The 14,148-nt window shown below is 39.3% G+C and overlaps 1 protein-coding gene across 5 annotated transcripts in view; it reads right to left on the bottom strand.

Annotated features, from left to right (window-relative positions):
• The window catches only part of MYO6 (myosin VI), a 192,315-nt gene that overhangs the window by 4,235 nt on the left and 173,932 nt on the right, over positions 1–14,148 (bottom strand). For all 5 annotated transcript variants that reach the window (XM_060236220.1, XM_060236240.1, XM_060236263.1 and 2 more), the window contains one exon: positions 12,578–12,796. In XM_060236220.1, coding sequence (XP_060092203.1) covers positions 12,578–12,796 — 219 coding nt within the window. The remainder of the gene's footprint in view (positions 1–12,577; positions 12,797–14,148) is intronic.

Raw genomic sequence — 14,148 nt, 5'->3', positions numbered from 1 at the left:
GGACCTGATGCAATTCTGCAGTGCCTGTAAGGGGTAGATGTTCCACCAGGCTTTTGGTTGAAGACAGCAACAGTTTCCATCCTGGCTGTAACCTTAACTTGCTCTCTAGACTTGCTCTGCTCCCTTCCTCCCTCTCCCCCAACCTATGAGGTGGCTGGCAATCCAGATTTATTGTGTTATATTAGTATTATTTATATTTTTTTATTTTATGTTGTTTTATCAAATGTTGTACATTACCCAGAAGCCTGCAGTAAGCAGGAATTGGATGACTCATAAATTTAAACAACAACTATTTGTCCATTCCTCTCTCTTCAGTCTGTACCACAACTGAATGCAAAGAGTAGATGGTCTGTTTAGAAATTTCCCTGAATGTGTAAACGTAACTAGGCAGAGAGATAGCTAGGCTAAAAGTGTTGTCCACAGTAATTACTTGTGTGTGAATTCTGATTCCTCGCCAACGCAGGAATTCGGGGGCTAGCCTTACAGTGGCTTTCCTCCTTCTTTGAGGGTTGGGGACAAAGGTTGGTGATTGGGGGAGAGCTGTCCCAGAGACACCTACTTAATTGTGGGGTGCCTCAGGGGGCAGTTCTCTCCCTGATGTTGTTTAACATCTACATGCGCCCCCTTGCCCAGATTGCCCGGAGGTATGGGCTGGGTTGCCACCAGTACGCTGATGACACCCAGCTCTATCTATTGATGGACGGCCGGACTGACTATGTCCCCATAAATCTGGACCGGGCGTTGCAAGCCGTAGCGGGTTGGCTCAGGCTGAGTGGGCTGAAGCTGAATCCAGCAAAGACAGAGGTCCTTTGCTTAGGTCGTGGCAGGCTGAGAGAGGGTGTGTCACTGATACCAGTGAGTAGGGTCAAGAGCCTGGGAGTGCTACTGGAGCCTTCCTTGACAATGAAGGCCCAGATAGCAGCCACTGCTAAAACCGCCTTTTTCCACCTTAGGAGGGCAAGGCAGTTGGCCCCCTTCCTGGAGCGTGGTGACCTGGCAACAGTGATCCATGCAACGGTCACCTCGAGGTTGGACTACTGTAATGCCCTCTACATGGAGCTGCCCCTGTACCGAACTCGGAAACTGCAGCTAGTGCAGAATGCAGCGGCCAGACTGCTAGTGGGACTACCTCGGTGGGAACATGTGCGGGCTAGGCTGCGGGAACTGCACTGGCTGCCAATTGTGTACCGAGTTCGTTACAAGGTGCTGCTTATTACCTTTAAAGCCCTATATGGCCGAGGACCTGCCTACCTAAGGGACCATCTCTCTCCATATGTTCCCCAGAGAGCACTGAGATCTAGTTCGCAAAATCTTCTGAAAATCCCTGGGCCAATGGAGGCCAAGCTAAAAACAACAAGGGAGCAGGCCTTTTCGATAATGGCTCCCCAATGGTGGAACCAGCTGCCAGAGGGGGTACTGGCCCTGCGGGATCTTAATCAGTTCCGTAGGGCTTGTAAAACCGCCCTCTTCCAACTTGCCTTCTAAGGTGGAATCTTGGCAATGATACCCAGCCATCTTTATATATGTACTGAAATTGTAGCACCATTAATTTATATCGGTTTTAAATTATTTATTTAACTTAAATTTACGAATTTGTATTTAACTGTATTTTATTGTATTAATTGTATTTTATTGTTATATCATGGTATATGTATCATGTCTTGTAAGCCGCCCTGAGCCTGCTTTGGCAGGGAGGGCGGGATATAAATAAAAATTTATTATTATTATTATTATACTGCATTCTGAAGTATATCGACAAGTGAGGACTTTAACCACATGATCTTCCTGTGTGTCTGAGATGGCTGCAAGTCCAACTGAATCAAGTGGAATGTACAACCAAGATCTAATGATTGTAAACACTCTGTATCACACATAGAACTTTCACAGAGACCTTGTGTGCTTGCATTAATCTCCCATGCTATGCCACAGGTCATGCACAAATGACAACAGCAGAGCCTTCAGCATTTTGTAATAGGGGTCTCAGGCAACCCTTGGAATAATAGGGGTATTACAAGCATTAGAGCAGGGGCATCAAACATGCAATCTGCGGGACATATCTGATCCCTGCAGGGTTCCCATCTGTCCCCCAAGCAACTGACTCCCTCTTACTTCTCTGGGGGCGCTGCTGCAGTTGCAACACAGCTAGCTTTTGCCCAGCTCCTTCTACCTGCTTTGTGCAAGAGAGAACTAAACCACATTTCCCTTTCCTCCACTGGCTGAGCTTGCCTCCTTTGGGAGGAAGGGAGGGGGGAGGGAAAACAAAAGCCAGTGCTCATGAAGCAGAACAAAAGCGAAGTCTGATTCTTTCTGTGGCTCCTTAAAGAACAGCAACATTGTTTTTCAGGTATAAGCATTTGTTCTTCTTCTTCAGAGGGAGGGAGAGATAGTGGAAGGATTTGCACAATTAACATTAAGATTGCCATGCTCCGCTGTTTTCTTTGGGATTTGGTCCCTCGTTCTCCCCCCACACACACATGTGTAGGTTGGGATAAAAGGAAAGGAGAATTAAAAGAAAATTATGTTGGCACGTTCTGTTAAAACAATTTTATTGGTAAATTAAAAGAAAATTATGTTGACACGTTCTGTTAAAACAATTTTATTGGTAACATATGGTAATAAATCTATTTCTTACATCTTAATAACTTCTTTTATCTATCCCATATATTACTTTCTACCCACCCCTCCCCCCGTTACTTGACCCCCGCCGGTGTTATTTACTTAAAATGCTAATATTTAAAGGTACCCTTAACTATTAAAACAAAAATTTATATTGTTCTTCTTTCTAAAACTTAATCATTATCAAAAATTGTCCAATGTCCTTTTATTTTCCACTCTTTTTCTACATATCTTCTAAACTTTTTCCACTCCGTCTTAAAAACTTCTAAATCATAGTCTCAATATTCTTGTTAATTTCTCCATTTCACTCCATGTCATAACTTTTATAATCCAATCCCATTTCTCTGGTATTTTTTCTTGCTTCCACAACTGCACATATAATGTCCTAGCAGCTGAAAGTAAGTAGCAAATTACAGTTGTATCTTCTTTTGGAAATTTTTCCATTTGTAATCCCAACAGAAAAGTCTCTGCAACTTTCTTAAATTCATATCCCAAGATCTTAGAAATTTCTTGCTCTATCACCTGCCAATAAGTCCACCACATATGGTAGAAAGAACCTTCGTGTTTTTTTACATTTCCAACATCTATCTGGCATCTTATTGTTCATCTTTGCCAATTTTTTAGGAGTCATATACCATCTATACATCATTTTGAAACAGTTCTCTTTAATACTATGACACGTCAAAAGCGTCATAGAATTCTTCCACAAGTGTTCCCAAGTTTCCAGCTGTATTTCTTTATTTACATTAATTGCCCATTTAATCATTTGAGATTTCACTACTTCATCCTCCGTAGACCATTTTAACAGTAATTTATATATTTTTGAAATTAATTTTTCATTATCTCCAAGCAGAACTTTTTCCATTTCTGTTTGTTCTTTTCTTATTCCTTCAGTTTTGGTATCATTATCCAAACTCTTTATTTGTTGCATTTGAAACCAATCATATTTATTATTCAACTCTTCAGCAGTTTTCAGTTCTATTTTGCCACTTTGTATTTTTAATAATTGATTATATGACAACCACTTTTCTTCACCTATCTCAGCCGTTATTTTTATTACTTCAGCTGGCACTATCCATAACGGTTTTCTCTCATCCCCATATTTGTTGTACTTCATCCATGTATTTAGCAAATTATTTCTTATATAATGGTGAGAGAAAAAACCGTCCATCTTTTTTCCATAATACAAATACGCGTGCCAGCCAAATTTATTTCCGTGACCTTCCAGCACTAAGAGTTTTTTGTTTAATAGTGTTATCCATTCTTTTATCCACACTAAACAAACTGCTTCCTGATATAATTTTAAATTCGGTAGCTGAAATCCACTCTCTCTTTTGCATCTGTCAAAATTTTCATTTTGATCCTTGGTTTCTTCCCAGCCCACACAAATTCTGAATTTTTTCTTCGTCATTTATCAAATTGTTTACTTTCTTTCACAATGGGAATAGTTTGAAACAAATACATTATTCTTGGTAGATATTCATTTCAATTGCAGCTATTCTACCCAGCAATGACAAATTAAGTTTGTTCCATTTTAACATATCTTCATCCATTTTACGCCACAGCTTCTCATAATTACTTTTTAAATAGATCAATATTCTTCATTGTTATCTCAACACCCAAATATTTTACCTTGGAGGTGACTTCACAGCCCGTTAGTCTCTGTAATTCTTGTTGCTTATTATTGCATATTTTTGCATAGAAATTTTGATTTTTCTTTATTAATACAAAGTCCCGCCAACTCCACATATTCTTGTATTTTGGCTAACAACAAAGGTGTGACTTGTATGGGGTTTTCATTTATAAACATTATATCATCTGCAAAGGCTCTATATTTGGAAGTAAATCCTTTTATTTTTAATCCTATTTCTTTATCTTCTTTGATCTGCATAAGTAATATTTCAAGAGTCATTATAAACAGCAATGGGGAAAGCGGACAACCTTGTCTTGTACCTTTGCTAATTATCATATCTTCTGTAAGGTTTGCGTTTATACATAGTCTTGCACATTGTTCAGTGTATATTGCTTTTATCATTCTTATAAAGCTTTCTCCCAACTCCATTTTCTCCATTACTGCAAAACATGAAGTCCCAGTTTAAATTGTCAAATGCTTTCTCTGCAACCGCAAAGAATAATGCTACTTCCTTTTCTGGATGTCTTTCATAACATTCTACAATATTTACAACAGTTCTGATATTGTCTCTTATTTGCCTTTTGGGAAGAAACCCCGCTTGATCTTGCTTTATAAAATTTATCAAATGTTGTTTAAGCCGTTCTGCCAAGATTCTTGTATATATTTTATAGTCATTATTTATTAGCGAAATTGGTCTGTAATTTTTTACATTCATGACATCTCTATCTTCCTTTGGTATCAACGAAATAACAGCTTCCTTCCATGTGTTTGGTATTTTCCCTTTTATTCTTATCATGTTCATCAACTTCTGCAATTTCGGTGTTAACTCATCTTTAAAGGTTTTAAAATATTTAGCTGTATATCCATCTGGCCCAGGTGCCTTTCCATTTTTCATTGCATTAATTGCTGCTTCAATTTCTATTTTTTCAATTGGATCGTTCAAAACATTTCACATATTTTCTGTTAAGGGTTCTATTTTTATCTTTTGTAGATATCCATCTTTTCTTTCTTTATTTTGACACCTTTAAACAACTTGGCATAATACTTTAAAAATTCTTTAAAAATGGAGAAAGTAGAGAAAGAAGTACTTTTCTCCCTTTCTCACAATACAAGAACTCGTGGGCATTCGATGAAATTGCTGAGCAGACAGGTTAAAACAGATAAAAGGAAGTACTTCTTCACCCAAAGGGTGATTAACATGTGGAATTCACTGCCACAGGAGGTGGTGGCGGCCACAAGTATAGCCACCTTCAAGAGGGGTTTAGATAAAAATATGGAGCACAAGTCCATCAGTGGCTATTAGCCACAGTGTGTGTGTATATATAAAATTTTTTGCCACTGTGTGACACAGAGTGTTGGACTGGATGGGCCATTGGCCTGATCCAACATGGCTTCTCTTATGTTCTTATGTTCTTATTCCCTCTTGGCTAACCACCTCTCTTCCATCTACCACAATTTTATTAATAATTTTATTTTCTCTCTTTTTCTTCAGTTGCCAAGCCAAATACTTTCCAGGTTTATTTGCTCCCTCAAAAGCTTTCTGCTGCAGTTTTTTCAAATTCCATTCCAATTCTTTATTTAACAAATGTCTCATTTGCGTTTGTAATATTGTAATTTCCCTTATAATTTTCTTTTTCCCTGGCCTTTTTCTCAACTCCCCTTCTTTTTTCTTTATTTCATTTTGAATGTCCAACAACTGTGTTTCTTTTGCTCTCTTATATTTATTATTCAAGGTAATCAATATTCCTCTCATTACTGCTTTATAGGCATCCCAGACCGTCTGAAATTCTATATCCTCTTTGTCATTCATTTGAAAGGAAGTTTTAGTTTCATTTTCTAGGTCTGTCACTACTTCTTTATTCTGTAGTAAATCTTCATTCAATCTCCATCTTCTCAACTTCTTAGACAATTTTGTAATCCACATTATTGGGTTATGGTCAGCCCCAATTTTAGGTAAAATCTCTATCTTCCTTGTTATAAGACCTAAATCTTTAGTGCCCCACAACATGTCAATTCTGGAAAAAGTGTTATGTCTTGCTGAAAAAAAGGAATAGTCCCACACTTCAGGGTTAAATTTCCTCCATATGTCCTCCAAATTTTCTTGCTTGACCAATTCAAAGAAGGACTTTGGCAATTTTCCTTTTTTGTTATTTTTTCCCCCAGACTTATCTAGAGAGTTTTTAATTGTTCCATTAAAGTCTCCCATTATCAAAACTTGGTCATAAGTCAGTTCATCAAATTGTTGTATAATGTCTTTTTAAAAAGCATCCTTTGCACTATTAGGCGCATACAGTCCCAATAACAACTTTTTTTGCATTTAATATTATTTCTACTGCTACAAATCTTCCATCTTTATCTTTAAACACTAATTTTGGCTCCAATTCTTGTTGAATATAAAAAATCACCACCCTTATCTTCTGTTCAGCCAATGAAAAAAAATTCTAACCTCATTTGTTTATTCCATAAAAATTTGTAATCCTTTTGTTTAATATGCACTTCTTGTAAACAAATTGTATTACAATTTTGCTTTTTAATCCAATGAAACCTTGCCCTTCTTTTTTGTGGTGAATTTAGTCCATTTACATTCCAAGACAATAATTTGTAATCCATCGTGTGCAATTCTTTATGTTCTTCATAAAATCTATGCAGTTCCTGTGCATTTGTAATTGTGATTCTTTTCCCCTGAAGTTCAAAGCTCAGACCTTCAGGTATTATCCACCTAAACCTCATTTCATTGTCCCGTAATTTTTCTGTCACGTTTTTATATGTTCTTCTATCATTTATCACTTGCCTTGGCAACTCCTTCATAATTCTTACTCTGCTGCCCCTCACTATCAATGTCTTTTCAAAGTTTTTATTCATGATCTTTCTCACCATTTATTTTGTCATGTATCTTACGACAACAACTCTTGGTAAATTATTTTTCTTGGCATAGAATGAGTTCACTCTATACATATAGTCATACATATTTTTAGTCTCTTCAGGATCTTCCTCTAAGAATTTTGCAATTATTTTTACTATATATTCTTTCAAGTCACCATTTTCCTTTTCAGGTACTCCTCTCAGACGTATCAGAGTCTCCATCAATTTGCAGTCATGGATTGTCACTTTTTCTTGCATTTTCAACAAGGTGGAATCATGTACTTTCATTCTCTCTTCTACCTCTCTTCTACCTCAGATGTTTCCTCTGTTTCCTTTCTGAGATCTTCCATATCTTTTTTAATCTCTTCTATAATTTCTTTTTTTGATACAGTTATCATCTCTCTCATGCCTTTCATCATTCTGGCCTCCATTGCCTCTAAATGATCCTGCATTTTCTCCAATGAAGTAGCCCTTGTACAGGTTTGCTTGTGTTCTGACATTTAAAACCCCCGAAAATTTTGATCTCACCAATTTCAAAGATAACTATCAGATTCAAAAGATTAGAGCTTGCTTTTTATAACAAGCCTAATTTCGCCATCCTCAGAGCTTCCCAGGCCGAGATATTCATTTTTAAAATTTTTAAATCCTTCAAAATGGCGGTCGCGACTTTTTGCTTCTCTCTGCAACTTTTTCCCCTTTTTCTTTTAAAAGCTTCTAAAGTCCATTACAAACAATATGTCCAATAGTATTTATCTCCTTGTCATCTTCTCAATTAATTTCAATAATTTTTAATGTCCCAAACACTTTAAAATCATTATTTTAATTTTGACCTCCAAGCAATGGCTGCTGATGTTTCTCAATGGTATTATAGTCCTAGAGTAGGCTTTTCATCTGCTACTTCCTGCTTTACTTGCCACCAAAACTCATTTTCACTGGTAAAGAGATCTCACAATAGTTGACGTACTTCCTGTGTTGATTCTATATGCTGCAGGTCTGTGACGATGGTGCTCTTTTTTTCAAAACCGCAAGTAGACCAAACAATAAATTCCTTTCCACTTTTTAGCACTGTCCTTTAAATTTACAAAGTCCAAATTTCACCTCTTCCTCTCTTCTTCCAAGCTTTCTAGATTTCCATTTCCCACCTTCTGAATTTATTCTGTTTAACTGTAAATAGTCTCGGAATGAAAGATAGTAATCTGTACCTTTTCAATTACCCAGATCCACACCGGTCCTGTGTAGCTTTAGATGTTTAGCAAAGTCCAAGAAGGTTAGGATTCTGTCGAGCTTATGTCAAATAAATGACTCTGAGAACTTCTGCAGATGATGAAAATGCAACTCTTCTCCGGAGACCCCTCAAAGGAGCACCCCCCCCCCCGGGACTCCCTTTTAGCCAAGGTAAATCTCCTCAAAGTTTCCTGTGCATATCTTGGACTAATCTCTAACTGAGAAAAGTAGGCAGTAGGCATTAATTTGCCTTCCACTACCCCAAACAGAAGTTCCAGCCTGCTCCCGTTATGAGAAGCAGCTTAGCTCGGCATTTTCCTCCCCCGGAAGTCTCCTATTTTGGCTCATTCTGAAGTTTTTTTTAAAAAAAGATTAGCTTTCTCAGTGCCTCTCCACGAGTCCACCCCCAGCACTGCCTAGGAATTGATTGAACTGGCGCTAGGATGTCTGGAGAACGGGCTGCAAAAATGAACCTAATTTTTTTTCCATGGAGGTTTGTGTGGTTCATTTTTGCAGTTTGTTCTCCAGACATCCTGGCACCGATTCAATAAATTCTTAGGCAATGCTGGGGATGGACTTGTGGGGAGCCCTAGACTGACAGCTCTTGGAGCCAACCACAGAGCTCACATTCTGCTCAAAGAGAGCAGGTATAATACCACACCCTGACTAAGCTGCTTTAACTTTGCAGCATGAGGACAGAAGAGTTAGTTGTCACATGAGAGCAGAACTGTTTGGGCCTGATTTAGGGGGCAGTTTGAGGGACTAATTTCCCTCCCACACAATGGAACAATTTTTAAAACACCCCTCCCCGCTGGGAAGGTGTTTCTTACTGTGGTTTCAGGGACCAACTCTGAAGCCAGAGCTGGTGAGCTTTCCTGGGGGCACCTACTTTGGGAGGCTATAACTTGGACATCCGAAATCTAATCTTCACCAAACTTGCTGGGTGGGTGAAAGAGAGCCTGCTGAAGACTCCCTGTGAGTTTGGCATCTCTAACTTGTGAAGGTGTTGTTCTATCACCTCCTGAACCAAATGAACCATTAACCAGTTCAGGAAAATAGTGGTTCGTGTAAATTCGTAGTTCTTTTGATTCATGCAATCAAATGAACCATGAACCAACATTTTCCTGGTTCATGCCCATCCCTAATAATCACACATAAACTCCTAATTCAGGTTTTTTGTTTGTTTGTTTGTTTTAAAAAGTACAGATAAACCAACCTTCACCTCACTAATTACAAGAAAGGGATGCAATTCTTATAACTTTCAATAAATTTAACCCTCCCAAGGGAGAGGGGACAGCTATACAATGGCATAGGGGTCAAAATGACACCACATTACAGCAGAAAGCAATGGAAACCTGATAGTGGTTAATGCCATCACTGAGAGAGCTAAGAAAAAAAAAATCAGGCTTCAAGAATAACTTCCTTCAGAAATGCAGGATAGATAAATTTGGAATTGGGGTCAAAAATACCTCTCATTGAAAACATCAAAAACCCACAAAAATGTCAATGGGGTTAAACTGACCCCATCGTTTTTAAAGCAGAAAATAGAGCTGGGAATCTATAAAACTGTTTATTTTAAAGAAAGCAATCATTGTAACCTTACACACATACACACACACCCCAAATATGTAAAGTTGAGAAGGTAACTTGGAGGTATGGAAAATTTGAAGATGGTATGCCTCTAGAGGTATGGCTATGGGTCATCTAGAGTAACTTCTCCCTCCGAAGTTGAGATGATCATATCAAAGTTGAGATGATCATTTGGAAAATCTGAAGGGAATCAATCAGCTCAGAGGAAAGGTGGCTGGGGTCATTTAGAGTGCTTCCCTCCCCAGTTGAGAAGATCACTCTGAGGTATGCAAAATTTGAGGGAGAAAAGGAAGAAATTAGCTCAGCAAACAGATGGCCAGGAGTCATCTAGAGTTCCAGGCTTCATGGCTCCTTCAAATCTGGAAAATGTGAGGTTCAAAGGATGCCTTTAAACATGTCCAGGCTTATCCTGCTGGGGGATAGAATGACCCCATTTCCAAAAGTGCAGTGCAATTCAATTTGAGCTTTTCCATGAGGCTGCGGGCATGAAGAAAGATTTGACAGAGCACAGACACAGAGCTTTTACCTGTTCAACAATTCAGGTTGCAAAGACTGCTTTCTCTTGGGGTCACTGCAATCCCTAATTCCAAAAGTGTTCTAAAGCCTCAAATCCAAAAAATGTCTATAACTATAAATTATGAGATTTTTTTGTTTGTTTTCACTGCTTGCTTCACCTTTCAATACAATGGAGATAACAGGTATTGGTCCATCTATATAAGTATGGGAACAGTGCTAAAATAATTTTTTTCAGTATTTGTTGGGGTCAACAGAATCTCCAGTGACTACTATGCATAATGCTTTCATTTTCAAGCTAAGTTTATTGGGAGCCATATTGATCCATTTCCTTTTTAATGAAACTCAAAATTTCAAAAAGAAAGATAGTAAGGGAGGGGAGAGAGGGACTTAAGGCACTACAGTTCACTGAGGAGAAGGCCTAACAGGAGGCTGGTGCTGTAGAAAGCTTTAAATGTGTAAATCAATTTTTCCCTATGACTCCAGGGTCAAACCCCGCCCCTGACTGCTTGGGAGGGTGAAGAGAAAAAATTTAAACACACTCTAATATCTGTCACTGCACTTCGCAGTATGTATTATTTAAGTTCCAGCACTTAGCAACTGAGGATCAAGATAACAACTTATTTGTGGAGCTGAAAATTGTGGTCATTCTTAAAATTTGTATATACTAGGTCTGAGATTTATGTCAATTTACCATCAGGGATTATGAAGCACAAAATTTTTAGCCATTGATTCAGTGATTTCATTTTTCTTTGTGCAACAGTGATAAGAACATAAGAACAGTGATAAGAACATAAGAGAATTGTTGTTCAACATCTATATGCGCCCCCTTGCCCAGATTGCCCGGCGGTTTGGGCTGGGTTGCCATCAATATGCAGATGACACCCAGCTCTATCTACTAATGGACGGCTGGCCCGACCCCGCACCAGGGAATCTCGACCGGGCCTTACAGGCTGTTGCGACATGGCTCAGACTGAGTGAGCTGAAGCTGAACCCAGCGAAGACAGAGGTCCTTTGCGTGGGTCGCGGCGCTCTGGGAAGGGAAATAGCTCTCCCGGCCTTCGACGGTGCGCTATTGAAAGCAGCGCGCCAGGTAAAGAGCCTGGGTGTTTTACTGGAGCCTTCACTATCGATGGAGGCCCAGATAGCAGCCACTGCCAAGTTAGCATTCTTCCATCTGAAGCGGGCAAGGCAGTTGGCCCCTTTCCTCGAGCGCCGGGACCTCGCAACAGTGATCCATGCAACGGTCACCTCAAGACTAGACTACTGTAATGCCCTCTACTTGGGGCTACCTCTGTGCCGGACTCGGAAACTGCAGCTAGTGCAGAACGCGGCGGCCAGGCTGTTGTTGGGACTCTCAAAACGGGAACATATACAGCCGAGGCTACGTGAACTGCACTGGCTGCCGATTATATACCGAGTCCAGTACAAAGTGTTGGTCGTTACCTTTAAAGCCTTATATGGCCGAGGACCTGCCTACCTGAGGGACCGTCTTTCCCCATATGAACCCCAGAGAGCACTGAGGTCAGTTGGGAAAAATCTAATGACCATCCCTGGGCCGAAGGAGATTAAATACCAGAGCACCAGAGCACGGGCATTCTCGATCGCGGCCCCTACCCTGTGGAACCGACTCCCCGAGGAGGTGCGGGCCCTGCGGAACCTTGAGCAGTTCCGCAGGGCCTGCAAGACCGTCCTTTTTAAGCTCGCACACTCAGACTGCTAGGAAGATCAGTAATTAAGGAGCCGCCATTGTGGTTTGAAGATCTATACCACCGAATACTGTATTTATTGAACTGGGTTTTTTAATGTTATTAAGTTTACTGCTGATGTTTATATTGTTAAATTTAAAGGCTTTTATTGTTATTGTATGTTTTTATAAAATGTTGTTAGCTGCCCTGAGCCTGCCAAGGTGGGGAGGGCGGGATAGAAATAAAATTTATTATTATTAAGAGAAGGCAAAAAATCTTTGGCTTTGTGTTTCTGTATCACTATAGCGAAAGCTTCATAAGTCTCATTTGAACTCTTTAATGGCTTCAACACAGCTAAGGTCTTGACTGCCTTTATTGAGCCCCAAAACCAATTTTATAACTCCATTTTCAGCCCACATTAAACATCTTTAAAAAAAAAAAGTATACTAACCAGCCACTAGCAAGATGGGTGGTTTATCAGGATGGAGTTCCATTTGCCGAGCAATCCATGGTCCATCAAAATGTGCATACCACCAACCTTTCTTCTTGTTCTGGGGATCTTTGTACTGGTCCGCTGGACGGATGAAAGGAATGCGGAAGTAACGCTGCTGCCGGTTCATTTCAATCTCCTGCTGTTTGGCAGATAGTTGACTTGTTGGATTCTGTTGAGCTATTAAGAATAATCAATGTTAAAATGTGTAGATAAGCATCAAAGTTGGTCAAATACCACAACCTTTGTTGGCTCTGCACCAAAAGCATGAAAATTTTGAATACACATTTATTTTTAAAATGTCCTGAAATGTTATCAATTTGGTTCACATTGGCAATAGCTATGTGAGTACTGTAAGGACCATGGCTGCAATCACTTGCCAGTGGCACTATGCTGCCTCTTGACTAGAATTAAACCAAATAATAGGGTCACGTTGGCTTGTGCCAAACATTAAAACCAACACCACAGTCACCAACATAAAAAGATTAGTTGCTCATCCTTGAATACAGGGCAATGTTCGCATCAAATGATTTTACAGTTTTCTAAGTAAGTCGCTGTACTAATTAGGCTAGATGAAGTGGGCGGTGGGGGGAGGGAAGATTGAGATGGGGACCAGCCAAGAAAGAGTATCTCTTCTTAGCTTACTTTCCATTCTACATTCTAAGACAGAAGGAGAAAGCAAATTCCTGCCCTGGGCACAAACACCATTTAAAAATGGATCATTGAAAAGCGTAATAGCCCATTATAGCATTTATGCTGTCTGCTACCAGAAAAAGCATGTTGAGTGGGATCATCCACTATTTTAAAAGGCTACATATGATGGATTCAGGTGGGTAGCCATGTTGGTCCGAAGGAGAACAAAATCTGAGACAAGTGACACCATTAGGACAATGATGTTACTCAAGGCATAAGCTTTTGTGTGTATGCACACTTCATCAGATACAGTGAAACAAAATTTCCTCAACCATTACATATAGAAAGAGAGACTCCCCTTCCCCCATATGTAATGGTTGAGGAATTCTATTTCATTGTATCTGAAGAAGTGTGTCTGCACACAGAAGTTTATACCTTGAATAAAACTTCGTTGGTTTTAAAGGTGCCACTGGTCTCAAACTTTTTCTGCTACATATGATGGTAACTGAACCCAGTACTTTGTACTTGATTGTGTCTTTGCCACTTTCCCAGTAAAATCAGTTCTATCATGTCTGCATTTATAGAACAGTGGGACTCTTAGCCATAACAGTTCATTGAAAATAGCAGATGTTAAGAATTCAGATCTTTTGCAATCAACTGAGCACACAGCCATTTAATATAAGAGGAATAATTAACCATGAAGTCTTCTAAACATAAGTTAGCCAGCAAGTAGTGAATCTGGTTATGGATTCTGGTTCAATTAATATGGACGTAACTGCTGTCACAAGTGATTTATTTATTTTTCCATATTTATAGATTAAGTGTTGGAAAATAGAACAGAAAAGCATCTCTTGCCCTAACAAATATTATGCGTTTTACATACAGAAATAAGAACTGTT

This window comes from Heteronotia binoei, chromosome 1 (assembly GCF_032191835.1).
Source record: "Heteronotia binoei isolate CCM8104 ecotype False Entrance Well chromosome 1, APGP_CSIRO_Hbin_v1, whole genome shotgun sequence".
Classification (NCBI taxonomy): Eukaryota; Metazoa; Chordata; class Lepidosauria; order Squamata; family Gekkonidae; genus Heteronotia; species Heteronotia binoei.
Note: the sequence above shows the minus strand (reverse complement) of the source record. Positions and strands in the feature narration are given on the sequence as shown.